The sequence below is a fragment of the Mastacembelus armatus genome, chromosome 8, assembly GCF_900324485.2.
Source record: "Mastacembelus armatus chromosome 8, fMasArm1.2, whole genome shotgun sequence".
Taxonomy (NCBI): domain Eukaryota; kingdom Metazoa; phylum Chordata; class Actinopteri; order Synbranchiformes; family Mastacembelidae; genus Mastacembelus; species Mastacembelus armatus.
Genome location: NC_046640.1, coordinates 640,386 through 654,379, shown reverse-complemented (window position 1 = coordinate 654,379; position 13,994 = coordinate 640,386). Strand labels below are relative to the sequence as shown.

At 42.7% G+C, this 13,994-nt stretch overlaps 1 protein-coding gene across 1 annotated transcript; it reads right to left on the bottom strand.

Moving 5' to 3' along the window:
- Positions 1-251: 251 nt before the first annotated feature.
- Positions 252-4,623, bottom strand: LOC113141112 (homeobox protein Hox-B1a-like). The gene is made up of 2 exons (XM_026325334.1): positions 3,386-4,623; positions 252-2,246 (listed from the first exon to the last, which is right to left on the bottom strand). The coding sequence occupies exons 1-2, from the start codon at positions 4,191-4,193 to the stop codon at positions 1,906-1,908; spliced, it is 1,149 nt and encodes a 382-aa protein (XP_026181119.1). The 5' UTR covers positions 4,194-4,623; the 3' UTR covers positions 252-1,905.
- Positions 4,624-13,994: the final 9,371 nt, after the last annotated feature.

Below are 13,994 nucleotides of genomic sequence, written 5' to 3'. Positions count from 1 at the left end.
GTCTGTTTCACATTTTGCCAGTAATCCTTCCTCACTGCACCAAACATAAGCTCGTTCACAGACTTTTTGGCACCCTGTCCCTGAAATAGCTGTCAAATTGCAGAAAGATAAGGTCATGCTGGGGCATGTGGCATGTAACCCATGAATCAATACATTTTTATCATACACTAAACAGTCTGTGACCAGTTCAGAGAGTAAACTATCATCTCTTGGGTGGATTGACAGAAGAAACTTTAATTGAGGTAGCTTAAAGTAGAAAAAGACAGACATGAACATGATTGGTAGTGTTTCTAAGGCAGCAGAACTAATAAAACTCAGCCAGTCTGCTCTCATTTAAAAACATACATTGTAAAAACACCACAGTTCACAATACAGGCCAACATTTAACCTGAAAATATTACATATATAAAGAGATTTACTCCTGAATGTCCATGTAAACAACATGTATTTTGAGAAAGTAAAACAATTTATTGATCAGTGGTCGGGTTCCAGTAGACATATATGTCAAATGTGTTTATTTTCTTAACTGTTTGTTGAAAATTCAGAAGTCTGATTTTTTCAGGTGTAAAATCCATTTACATATTATAATTTTCATCATGACCTCCAGTAGTAACATGCTGTCCGTAGGGAAAACCTCTATTCACATGCTGTTTCTCATAATCTACAGTCAGTAACATAAAATCACCCAATAATTTATTCTCACAGGGGACAGGCAGTAAACTCTAAACTGCCCTCATTTTAACCTCAAAAATAAGTTATGTGTTCCTGACAAACTTCTTTTTTTTTCGATAGTTATCAATAACACAGTGACACACACACTTCCCAAATTAACCCCTGAGTCTAACTAAGACATAGTGGTGTAACAGCCTGAAGGAAACGGAATATTAAGGTTTTTGAGCTTGTGCATCCAAATTTGGGAGTCTTATCGAACAGCCAGACCATCAGCTCTGTGTCTGAAATGTTAGTGCAAAGGACAGAGCTGTGTAGGATGAACCAAACAAAGAACAACACTTTAAACATTCAGAAATCAAACACTGATACAAGATTTTTGCCAGCACAGGCTCCCTGTATTCCTGATAATAAGGCTCATGTAGTTAGGCTGGGCTCAGAGTGGTATGGACAGAGCTTGTTGTTTTCTTTTTTTTGTTTTTTCATTCTTCATGTGAAAATTGTCCCATAACCCAGAGTTTTGTCTCTATGAGGACTTTCAGTGGAGAGTGTTAGTGTCCCATTATGCTAAGGGCTGTTTCACATTTCAGTGAACAATAGGCACGATAGGGGAAATGGAAAACGTCACCAAAATAGGAAAGCAGGAAATTTGATATCCACCTTAAAAGCCCACTACCAGTTAAACTTCAGACATCATTTAAAGATGCCACACGTGGAATAGTCCATCATCACCCTGTATGCCGGATACTGTAGAAATATCTTTACAGTTAAAAGTAGCTGCCAAAATAAGAGGTATGTCAGTCCAAGCCCTGAAGGTTCTTATTCATGAACTGTTCATCAAACATGCACTGTGGTGACAACCATTCTGGCCTGTGAGCACAAACCTCACAACAAAGGTCATGCCCTTAGTGTAAATATTGGTCACATAGATTCATATTTGTATATACCCTCCTTAAAAAACAACTGATTAATAATTTCACAAGCCACAAAAAGCAGCAAATGATCCAGAACAGATTTTTTCTTGAGGTCATATAGTGTAAGAGTTTTTTTTCTTTTTTTCTTCTCTCTAGCCACATCTAAAACTAAGGGACAGAAAAAGTCCAGATGAAGGCGATGTATTGGGAAAAACTTCTGGGAAAACTGAAAGAGATAGGGCAGGCCGATTTCTTGAGGAATAAACTGTAAGATTTAGTTCAGGAGAATGAATGCATTAAATAGTAGACCACTAATGGCTGACTACGTCTCCGAGCTCGGGGACGCACCTGGAGACGTGGACGCGGAGGAGTTGTCGGTGTCCTCCAGCTCTTTGTTGCTGTAGCCGGCGCCGGAGGAGGAGCGCACCGTAGCGGACGCGCCCTCACGCTCGCGCTTCTTCTGCTTCATGCGCCTATTCTGGAACCAGATCTTCACCTGCGTCTCATTGAGCTCGAGCGTGGCGGCGATCTCCACTCGGCGCGCGCGCGTCAGGTACTTGCTGAAGTGGAACTCCTTCTCCAACTCCGTCAGCTGCCGCGTGCTGAAGTTGGTGCGGATGGCGTTGTTGTGCGCGCCTTCGAGGCCGAAATCCGACACTTTGACTGGATGGAAGAAGAGAAAATCATGTCGTCATTGTGTTTACAGAAAAGACAAATTAGCGCTGTATTTAGCCAAATAAACAAATATGATCTTGCGTTATTCTACAGCCAACTTGTCTTCACCGTGAATCGCGAAATAGACTATTCCTATTGTTCACTGCTCTAATGCTTAGGCCACTTGAACGCAGGTTTTATAGGCCTCTAGCTGCACTCTGGTGTAAATCAGCGCATTGTGTCTGCACTGACCTTATCTCCAGACCACCACCTCACACCTCACAATGGGAAAAGGCCGAATTGTAGACCCAAAAGATGGAATGGCGGTGGGGGGGTTGCTTTGAAAGATAACAGAACTGAACAGAGTTCCCAGGGAGAAAAAGCCCGTCTGCTATATCCATTAAAAAAGAGGCTCTGACTGGGGAGGGGGGCATAGCTGATATAACTACTCCTTTCTTTTCAAAGAAAAAAGGGCAATAGTTAAGTTTACGTCATACTGAAAAAAATGTTTTCATAGCAGCAATAACTAAGATACATGAACAATACCGTCTAATTAACTTAATTTGTAAATGTGTGTCCTATGGTTTCAACTAGGACGTATTTTGATAGAATCATATTTTTCATTTTAATGATCTTTTTAGGGCAAAATGGTGTGTGTGCGCACTATGGGCACTATGGGTACTATGCGTACTATGAGTACTGATAATACAAACCAAATGAAATGATAGGAAAAGGAATTAAGACTTTTGCAATACATGAAAAAGGGAACGGAAGGAAACTACAATTTACAAAGAGAAATAATGTAAAGTGAGGTCTGCAAAACAAATTAAAAATTACAATGCTGAGTGAATGTCATTTACCAGAATGCACCTCTTGAGCTCGTGCTCTTACAGGAGTTTTTAAAAGCGCGTGTAGGCCCCATATCGAAAACTACTAAGACGCATTTATAGCCTGACCTGGAAAGTGGGTTTCCACACTGTTGCTGACTACAAATGTCCTCACCTCTTACTAAATATCGAGCGTTTTTAGAACACCTGAATCCAGCAGAGGCCACGACCCCGCGTCTTCTGGCTTCTGGATATAGGTCATTAAATGTGTAGTTTTGTGTGTAATTTTACTACCATGAAAAATCAATAACCAGTTCCTACCTGTCTTGGGCGGGTTTCTCTTCACCTTCATCCAGTCGAAGGTCTGCCCCTGCACGGCCTGCTGGCCTTCGTCATCCCCCCGCTCTCGTTCGTGGGAGAGCGGCAGCTCCCCGTAACCTCCCCTGTGTGGAACACCCAGGTAGCCTGCGTCCACACCTGCGCCGAGCTGCTGCGGGTACTGTGAACCTGCCAGAGCGCCCTGAGGCCCACAGTAGGCCCCGGGAAGGGCCCCGTAGCTGGGCCCGATGGTGGGGGCCGAGCTGGAAAAGGATGATTGATGATAGTAGGTGGAGGCCACAGATTCTTCCATGAAATACTGGGAGTGAACGGTGTTGGAGGGACCCATAATATACTCCGCCTGGCCCGCATAGGCCCCAGAGTTTCCGTTATTGCCGTTATTATATGGCTGCAAAATTCCGCTTTGTAAGCTCTGGGCTTGGTGAAGGTGCGAGTGATGGTGATAGCTGTTGTGTGTCTGTTCATGCTGTTGTAGCTCATGATGATGATGTGAATGTTGCTGATGATGCTGACTGGCCCCCGTGGTCCCGTGCACTTCTCCACCGCCCGTGCCCGCTCCAGTGGCCCCGTACAGCCGCCCATCCCCGGTGTAACTCGTGCGGTCAGTTCTGGTCCCGTTAACGGGAGATGGGGAGCCGGAGGGTCCGGTGTGGAAGGAGGTCACCGGGAAGCTCTGATGCTGGTCCAGAGGATGGTGATGCAGAGGATGCTGGTGGTATCCCGGTTTTTGCGCAGAATAAGCGCCGGTGGCCGTTCGGTTATAAATGGGGTATTCCACAAATGAGTTCATGTTGTCCACGCAGACCCGAGGCACGGTGGGAATTTCAATCTATCAGCAAAGATCAGGAATCTACCGAAACATCAACAATCGAAAAATCCATCCACAACAGGAAAAATGTAAACACGGAGTAAATAGTATGGTGTGAAATCCTGGAGGTAAATCCTGGAAATTAAAGGACTGTTCCAAAAGATGTGAGCTGTGATATGGGGTTTGTGAAAAAATGAGAATCCGGGATGCAGAATAGTACAACCAAAAAGTGTGGAGGCTACCAGGCCCCAAACACACAAGTATCATGCGGTCTGCGGTGGTGTTGGTCGCTGTGCGTGTGTGTTTGTGTGCGTGAACGGAAGGCCTGTTATTAGCTCGACTCAACGTGCGTTTCCAAAGGCTCGGTGACAGCGGGGAACACCGCGAGAAGACAGAAAAGCGTCAAGTCACTTCTTCACCTACACACAGGTCACACTGTCTCTTCCTCCATGTTTTCTCTTCCGCCAGACCCTGTTTCTGTTTCTCTCCTCTATCTTTGACGTGTCGCTTCTTTTCTTACCGCTGCCGCGCGTCACGTGGTCCGTCGTCACGTCGCCTAGGGTGACCGGAGGCCAGAAGTTTCTCAGCCGGTCACGGGAGGGACTGGGACTGGTGTGTGTGTGTGTGTGTGTGCAGGGGAGGGTGGGGGGCTGTCGGTTCAGGAGTGGAGTGTGCGTGCGTGCGTCTTTATTGGCGCACACGCCTCATCCATCACTCGCCGTGACATCAGCACGACAAAGAAACTTCAATCAAAGCGGCCCATCAATCTGATATCAACACGGATGTGTCAGAGCAAAGAGAGAGGCAAGGAATAAAAGAGAAGCTGGGAGCTGCCTGCTGCTAGACCCCCCTGCAAAACGCTCCCAGGAAGGACTGCATGGTCCTTCTTATCCCTGCAACTTCTCACTACTACTGTACACACTTCTCCTAACAGCTGAGTCATCCTCTTCACCAAAATCCTGCAGCTCTCCCTATTACTGCTGATATTGGTGTGGTTACTACTTGGCTCTTACTTACTGCCTGTCATCTGTTTCATGACACTGTTCTCACCAAAGTCACTACTAAATCATCACTAGAGCAGAGTGTGAGAGGGAAAAAACAAAAGCACCATGAACACTGAGAATTAAAGTGACAAACAACTGCTGCATATTCTTCAGCATTTAACCGACTGAGTGAGAGGCTGTAAACTGTATCAGATATTATTCCATCTTTTTCCTCAGCACTGAAGATCCCATCTTTGTATGTTTGTATATCCAGGGTCCTCACAGAATTGTATAAATCCCTCAAATGACACATTCAATTAGACAAACAGTGGATTTTAACACAGCCTGTTATATTTGTGTTCCGAGATAACCTGGCTATATAAATTGCTACTGTTATTCATTGTGTTGACCACAGGAAAGCATCACTGAAGAAAACAGTATGAAAGCAATTTATACAGCAACCTATACTCAGGTACTAGCTATTTAACCTGTACCACCAACAACTCCTGCCAGACCTGAGACTAAAACCTTCAATTTTCAAGTTACAAGTCTGACTCCCTAGCCATTAGGCCACAACTGCCCAGTATGTATGCACACCAAGTCATAGTGAACTGCTATTATTCTTTAAATGGCTTCTTTATTATACTAAGCATGCTTTTCCACTTGGATCTCAGTCCAGGGCTAGTTAAACTCCACTCCACACCCCCATTAGCTCCAACTTTTTTAATCTATAAAAACACACTGGACTAAAGCCGTGCATTCAGGTGTAATGAAGTGATTTGTAGATTCTAACCTGGCACAAGGCCCCAACATGAGGCCCAGAAATGGAGCATTAAAAACAGCTCTAGGAAATCCAAGTGGGAAGAGCTTTACAGTATTCAAACCAACACTACCACTGTGCTGAGTTGCCAGCTGCTTAGCTGACAATCCTAAATCTTGATTGAATGTTTACATAAAACGCCCTACGTTCATCTTCAGTTTCTGTTTAAGATGCTTTTCTGGTTGTGCTTTGTACCGCTGAACTTTTCTTGTTCCCTCATTGACTAACACGGATCTTCACTTTAAAGGTTATTGATTTGACTTTATCTCTTCTTTGCACATTTTCCTAACAAGATGAAGGCAATCTTTCCATGGATCAAAAGGTTTCCATTGATCATGTACGGCATCGCAGAGACCTGATCTAAGGGACATTTGGGGATCAGTTCACTTTTCAACAATTGGATTGGGAGGCCATAGATTTTGGTGGCTGGATGTGCATGTGAAAGTGTGTGTGTGTGTTTACTAATTGAATGAATGAGATGATCTGTTACAGAAATGAGGTTAAGGCAGACAGGAGGCCTTCTGGTCTGCCAAACCCTGCCGGTCGAGCAGGACAGAAAGCAGGGCCTGCCTTGACAACAACACAATGTAGTTGTTGTGAGTGTGTGTGTTCACAACAATAGTCTGCAACTGTGCCCATGACTAAACTTTTTAGAGAAGAAGCTTTTCATTCTATTTTTTTGTTTGACGTTTGTCATTTATTTAGTTGATGTACTCTGAAACTGTAGGGCAGAAAGACAAGAAGAAAATGTCTTCATATCTATCGCAACTGTTTGCTAATGAAGTGTGTGTTTCAGAGAGTGGACACCTTCTCCTTATTTGTTACCTCATTAAAACTACTTCCAATGAAGCAGTCATCCATTTCTCCCCTCCAGACTCTGTGTGAAGGGCCTGACAGCAGACGCACCGCCATCCCACTGCCAGGACGCAATCAGGATGAGCAGCGTGGGCGTGCAACAAGAAGTGAGGTTAATGATCAGTGAGAGGCTGAAAGGAGCAAGAGCGAGAGCAAGTGGGCAGGAAGTCTGCAGGAACAGACCGAGACATGACAAGTCTGGGTGGTGGACAGACTACAGGAGAGTAAAAGAGAGAGAAGTCAAAAGGTCAGAACTCAAACATGTCTTTATGTCTGTACATATTAAGTTCATGTAGTAATGCAGTTATTTGTTGTCATCTCTGTCCACAGTAGCTCTGTGTGTTTAAGCAACCTGTGTAGGTCTTTGAGTGTTTGGCAGAAAAGTTTCCTCTGACTTTCAGTGTTCATTCTCAAAGCCAACAAGGCCAGATGCAAAATACAGCTGTTGTCATTAGCCTGCATTGATACTGGTCTTGTGGGATGATGTGATTCTAGAAGAAAGATTTTATCACTGCAGTAGAGTAGCTTGGTGAGGACTACTGGTTAACATGCGATGTTTAACCATTAGTAAAAAGTATGTATGTTTAGCATTAGTAAAAAGTAGTAGTAAAAAGGGAAAAGTACATCTTAGTAAAGTTTGAAGTATTATTCTTCAGTGCAGTACTTCAGTAAGGACTACAGTCATGTCACCTGAGAATGCTAAATCAGTTTAAAGTCCTGCCAAAGGTTACTAGCTTAGCAGATCACATTTTTTGTCTGTAGTAAATTCAATATGATATAGAACATAAGTCAAACACAAAAAGACATGATTCCTCTAAGCTATGGAGTCTCAATCAAACTAAACATTTCTTTTACAACCAAGCTGTAATGGATAAGCTAAGAGAAGGCATGTTATTGGTAGGGAATTGTTGGGTTCTGCATTAAGTGCCTGGTCTTGGTGGTCTTTGGTGCTATACAAACAAATTGAAATTGAAATTGAATTGAAATAGACATTAGTTTCCCAGTTGTAGCTCTTTCAATAGCTGGTTTTAACTAAATGTTTTAGGTTAATACAGTGTAAATGTGTAATACATTCTTTCCAGAGACACTGCTTCTTAACAGACTGAACTTCATGACCTCCAGATGGTTCAGCCTGGTTTCTGTCTTATCTCAGGTCAGGAGTGGAATTCTAGGATCAGCTAACCCACACCAACGTAGACTCCTGCTGCTGACTGGTTGGAGTGCATATTTGTGACGTCCACCCTGGATATATCACGGTCCTGGGTCAGGATTTACTAAGAAAAATTATTAGTAAGCACTGTTTAAACTTGTGTCCAGTAAGTTACACATTCCTTCATAGAAATGCACTAACATGACTGGGCAACTCATTTTCTTGTCTTTCTGCTTACTCTGTCTGTCCATCTCCTCTAAAAGTCTTATCAGACAAGTCAAATTACTCCAGAACCAGGAAGTTATGTTCCAGTGTTCGTGGAAAAGGGTGGAGATGTGTGTGTGTGTGTGTGTGTGATATCATGATATCAAGATCATGAAAGATGATATAGGTGAGAGGGCAATAGAGACATTTACAGATTGGAAGAAAGAGCAGTTGTGCATTCAGCATGTTCTGAAATCTGACCCACTGATACAGACGCATAACAATATTTATTAACTGTTATTAAAAGCATCTACACACACATACACACACACAGGTGATGGAAAAGATAAAGAGTGAAAGTGTGTGTGTGTATGCACAGCAGAAACTCATTATTTTCATTTTTCTTTCATGGTGTTTTAAATGTATGTATTATAATATGTACATCTGTTTAATTTGATTCAGTTTCACTGTAGTCAAAAGGTAGGAGGCTTATAATCTTTTCACATTTTTCCTAAATTACGGATGCTGTTGGCATTGTAAAAATTGTTGTAAACAAGATGGCAAATTAGCCAAGTTGGCTTCTATTTCATTTGTTGTTTAAACAGAAAGTGAATAGACCTGTAATCGCTTTAATAATCACTCATTGCACATGAAAAACCTGAGTGTACACAGCTATCCCAGTAAAGTTCCTGTGCTGGACTTTTATTTTGGTTCATTTTCAGACTTCCTGTCAGTCCCTGTTCCTCAGCCTTACCTACCTCACTATCAGTTCCAGTTATTTACACAATAGCTTTTCCTCAGTCCATCCATCCATCTTCTTCGGCTTATCCTGGACCGGGTCACGGGGGCAGTAGCCTAATCAGGGATACCCAGACTTCCTTTTCCCTGGACACTTCCTCCAGCTCTTCTGGGGGGACACCGAGGCGTTCCCAGGCCAGCCGGGAGACATAGTCCCTCCAGCGTGTCCTGGGTCTTCCCCGGGGCCTCCTCCCGGTGGGACATGCCCGGAACACCTCCCCAGGGAGGCGCCCAGGAGGCATCTGTTTCGGATGCCACCTCAGCTGACTCCTCTCAATGTGGAGGAGCAGCGGCTCTACTCCGAGCTCCTCCCAAGTGACCGAGCTCCTCACCCTACCTCTAAGGGAGTGCCCGTCCACCCTGCAGAGGAAGCTCACATTTCAGCTGCTTGTATCTGCGATCTTGTCCTTTCGGTCATGACACAAAGCTCATGACCATAGGTGAGAGTAGGAACATAGATTGACTGGTAAATCGAGAGCTTCGCCTTCCGGCTTAGCTCCTTCTTCACCACAATGGACCGGTACACCGCTGCCGATGCCCCGATCCGTTTGTCAATCTCACATTACGTCCTTCCCTCACTCGTTAACAAGACCCTGAGATACTTAAACTCCTCCACCTGAGGCAGGATCTCGGTTTGTTATATCAAACACTTATCTTCCTCCAATAGCCATCTCATCTGTGACGGCTACCACATGTCCATGACTTCTGTTCACTCACTCCAATTATTGGTGTTTCTGGACAGTCTCTGTTTGGACATTTTTGGGTTCTCCTTCTGTTGATTTATTTTTTTCTGTGTTCACCTGGTCTCTCCCCTATACTTCCATTGATTTATTAAGGTTTCTCTATAACTTGCCTGTCTGCATGTAGGTCCACTGTCTGTCTGGTCTGCCTGACTGTCTAATTGTTCATGTTTCTTCTGGACTTTGCTATAGTATAGTTGTTATTAGAGCTCAGAAATGACTCACAGTATTCTTTTGTCAACAGTGGAGGACACACTATGATTTTGTTCTTATTCTCAATATTATAAGTCTCCAGTGCACACCATGCTGTAGAAACGACATGGGTGCCTGTCTATCCTGGAAGAATGATCCCTCCTCTGTTTGCATGTTTGTTACATTTTTTCCCAGAAATTGTTTTTTGGAGAAATATTTCCTTTGCTTTTTCAATTGCCTATAAAATTGGATGTGCTTACAAAAAACTTCTGTTACTCACCTTAGTTACTGAATTTGATCAAAATAACTGTAATGTACAGTTGATCCCATGTTTTTGTTAATTATTTGGAAGTTAAATAAAACCGGCACTAACCAAACATGTCCCAGCTTAGAAAGCATCACATCTCCAGTTTTAATAATGACTGCTACTAGATGAAATGTATCATGCAAGTAGTGTTTAAAAATACTGTGTTGGTACTAAAACACATCTTTGTGTGAAGCCATATTTCCATTTATTTCAGAACAGTGAGAGATTTATTGATGACAGCATCAAGTGGCCATTAGAGGAACTCAAAGCTCAAGACCCTCCCACACTGGCATCACCATACAGCTATTGTGCTTGCTGCTTGGAACTACAGTTATTAACAGTGTAAACTAAGGTCTAAGGTTGGAGGTTACAGTGGCTTTTTAATTTTCCTGTGGTCTTCCACAGAACAATAAAAGGAGAACAGTAGAGGGCAGAGGAGTGAAGTTGGAGCTTGAGGGGATTTTCTTGCTGGTTCACCACTATCAGCCATCTCTGATAAGACGCTGTCAGCTTGGCTGCTCTTATCAAGACAACACATTTACACCCAGGCTGCAGAGGAGAAGGGCCGCAAAGAACAACAACTGTTCCCAGGCAAAGGAGAGCCTTTCATGTTTGTGCATGGACATCTGGGCAAATTATTTTAGTGTTGAAATTCAAAATGTTAAAAATCAATGTTAAAGACTTTACCATTGTCTTTCTATGAAAAGCCTGATGCAGGTTATTCCTCTGTGCTCCATAGCTCCATACTGTTCTACTGGGTGTCATGGTGGTTCATTACCATCAACACACACATTGTAGTTTAGCTTGACTCAGTCCCACACACACCATCCTGCTGCAGGTGGATTAATGCGCCACTCAAAATAATCCCCTACAAATGCACTATTTCCTCCAGTTTTAATCATAAATGATAAAAGCTACCACAACAAGTTGCTTTGGGAGGCATATCACACATTTTAAAAATACATTAGTTATGAGATCTTTTAAAGGATTTACCCGCCCCTTGTTTAACTAAACCAATGGGCTTCAGATAGTGTAGAGACTTAAGCAGGGAGAAGCCATTTGGATCTACACACTGGACACTACAAAAGCCAAGTGCTTTCTCTGCCCCCATTGCAGCTTTATTGCAGAGTCTATTAGCAGTGACATTGTTTATGTTATTGTTTATACTGTATATCTCATTATAATAGTATCTGTGGGTCTCATCAACCAGTTTGGTATTACTCTATGATCTGTTTTATGTTGTGACAAGCTGAGTTATCCTACAGCCTAGTCTGATCTGGAGATATGCATATTACATGTTTAGCATTATTTAATATTATGTTTGATATTTGCTACATAGATAATCTTGCCATTAATCTTGCTAAGCTGAAGTAAATCTGACCATGAGGACTGGGCTGTGTGGTGAATGATGCAGGCTTCAGGCTTACTAGTTCTGAGGTGGTTATAGAGCAGGGCTGACTAGTTTGGATAGGTCAGACACTGTTTGAGACAGAATGGTTACTGGTTGCTTAATAAGGCAGCAGATGAGGTTTGGACAGATATTTGGTGAGTAGGGCAGCATGCTGCTAAGGAGTGGATTAGTTGAGTGTCTGCCAACAGCAGGCCTGGCTGATTGGTTTGATTGAGGTGTTTTGGGGTTGTACTTGCAGGTAAAGAGCAGAGTGGTTGTGGGATGCTTGAGCGCACTGTTGAGACTTCTTGGTGTTGTGGTTTTAACTCAACAAAGCACTGTATGCAATAACCCTACTGTTATTGAGAAGGTGAGACAATAGGTTGCAGTTTTGGCCATGTATTGTAGTGGTAGCTACAGTATGAAACCATTGGATGTTCATTGTATGACAGGTTAAGGTTGCTTGTTTTCAGATGTATGACAGTGTGTTCTGACACTCCTCTATGGGGTCATAATTTAATCTTGATATGTAGCTTCCATGGGACTGCTTATCTTAGGCATGTTCCATCATGCATTAGTAAGAGCATAATTGTCTTCTGCTTCATCACTGCCTACAGTTCATTATGCAGTTTAGTGCATCTTCCTGCAGATGAGAATTTTAGTTACACAATACATTGAAATCTAATCAAAACAGTACTGAGAGTTTTCCTAATTTTGGAGAACCACATTGCTTTTCTTGAGAAGCTGAGAACAGCTGTGCTGGCAGTAATTTTTTAAGCTGTTATCTTGAAATCACAAGTTAATTTGCTTGTTTTTTAATATTCTTGTATGACTGATATTACCTAATCATTTGTGTGGAAGTGCCTGCAAAATGTCGCTAAAACACACTCACAATAACCTCTTGCTTGAATTGTTCTGCTGTCACTGAAACCATACAGTGGGGTGTGTTTGCATGGATATCTTTGGCTTAGGACATTAATGACTAACTCCAGCGTGTGGACCACTGTTAAACTAACTGATTAATACATGATGTGAGTTGATTACTTGCACACAATGTTTGACAAATATTCCCAGTGTGAATCACGTATTGATGTTTAAATAAAACATAAGTAAACCTGTTAGCCATGTGGAATTCTTATGAAATACCAGAGTTGCAAAATAATCATCAGCAGCAGACTGAAGACACTACAGTGAGGTTAGTGAAGTGTTTAATGCACTTCTTTTTAACAATGTGAAGTGTGAACTTTTAAAGGTACATTGGATTCCTCTTTGGCAGCCCTCCAGCTGGTAGCATCATGGGCAACTGTCTTGCTCTCCTATGCTTATTCAGTGTAAATCATTGAATCCTTGTCCTTTATGTACTGAGGCAGAGAATAAAAGTGTGGATGTTAGTGTCAGTTACTGGCATTGAGCACACCCTTCATGCAGATGATTGTGGACCTTTTCATTTATTCTAACCAAAATGTTTTTACAAACCCATGTTTTTAGGGCACTTTCATACCTGTAGCTCTGTTTGCCTGGACCAGTGACATTATCTACATTTAAGTCTGGTTCATGTGACTTTTTACAAACAAACAATGAGCTGTCTACATGACAGATGGAAAGGTAACTGATTTATTGGACAGTTAATTGGACGTCCCCCAGCATCATCAGCACCACATGGATCCTGGTGACTGCTAGTTATATTCTGCATACCTTATATCTTCATTTACCTTCTCTGTTGTTATTAATACCCTGCACAAGTAAGTGATTATGAGCAAACTGAAAGATCATACACAGTGATAAATAGGTCACTGACTGGTCAGTACCAGTGGTCAGCTGATTTGTACATGGGTTGATGTGGTACATACACCAATCAGCCATAACATTATGACCACTGACAGATAAAGAGAATAACACAGATTATCTTCTTACTGTGGCACCTGCCAGCTTGTTGGGTATATTAAGCAGCAGGTGAACATTAAGTCCTCAAAGGATCTGAGAGGCTCTGACAGGGGCCAATGTGTGGTGGCTGGATGACTGGGTCAGAGCATCTCCCAAACTACAGATCTTGTTGGGTGTTTCCAGTCTGCAGTGGTTAATACTGATAAAAAGTTGTCTAACAAAGGACAAACAGATGACAGGGTCATGGGTGTCCAAGGCTCACTGATGACCAGGTGATTGTCACACTGAGGCAGACTCCTGCCCTTCCAGTTTCGTACACCCAGCATTGTTGTACCTTTCAAGCTCCTTCATACCTTAAAGACCTCATAGTACCATATTATCCCAATAGACCACTTCGCTCTCAGAGTGCAGGTCTACTTGTGGTTCCCAGAGTTTCCAGAAGCAGAATGGGAGGCAGAGC

Coding starts and splice junctions, on each gene's coding strand:
- LOC113141112 (XM_026325334.1), bottom strand. CDS start 4,193: ATGAACTCATTTGTGGAATACCCCATTTATAACCGAACGGCCACCGGC. Junction 2,247..3,385: donor GAGAAACCCGCCCAAGACAG/GTAGGAACTGGT, acceptor TCTTCCATCCAG/TCAAAGTGTCGGATTTCGGC.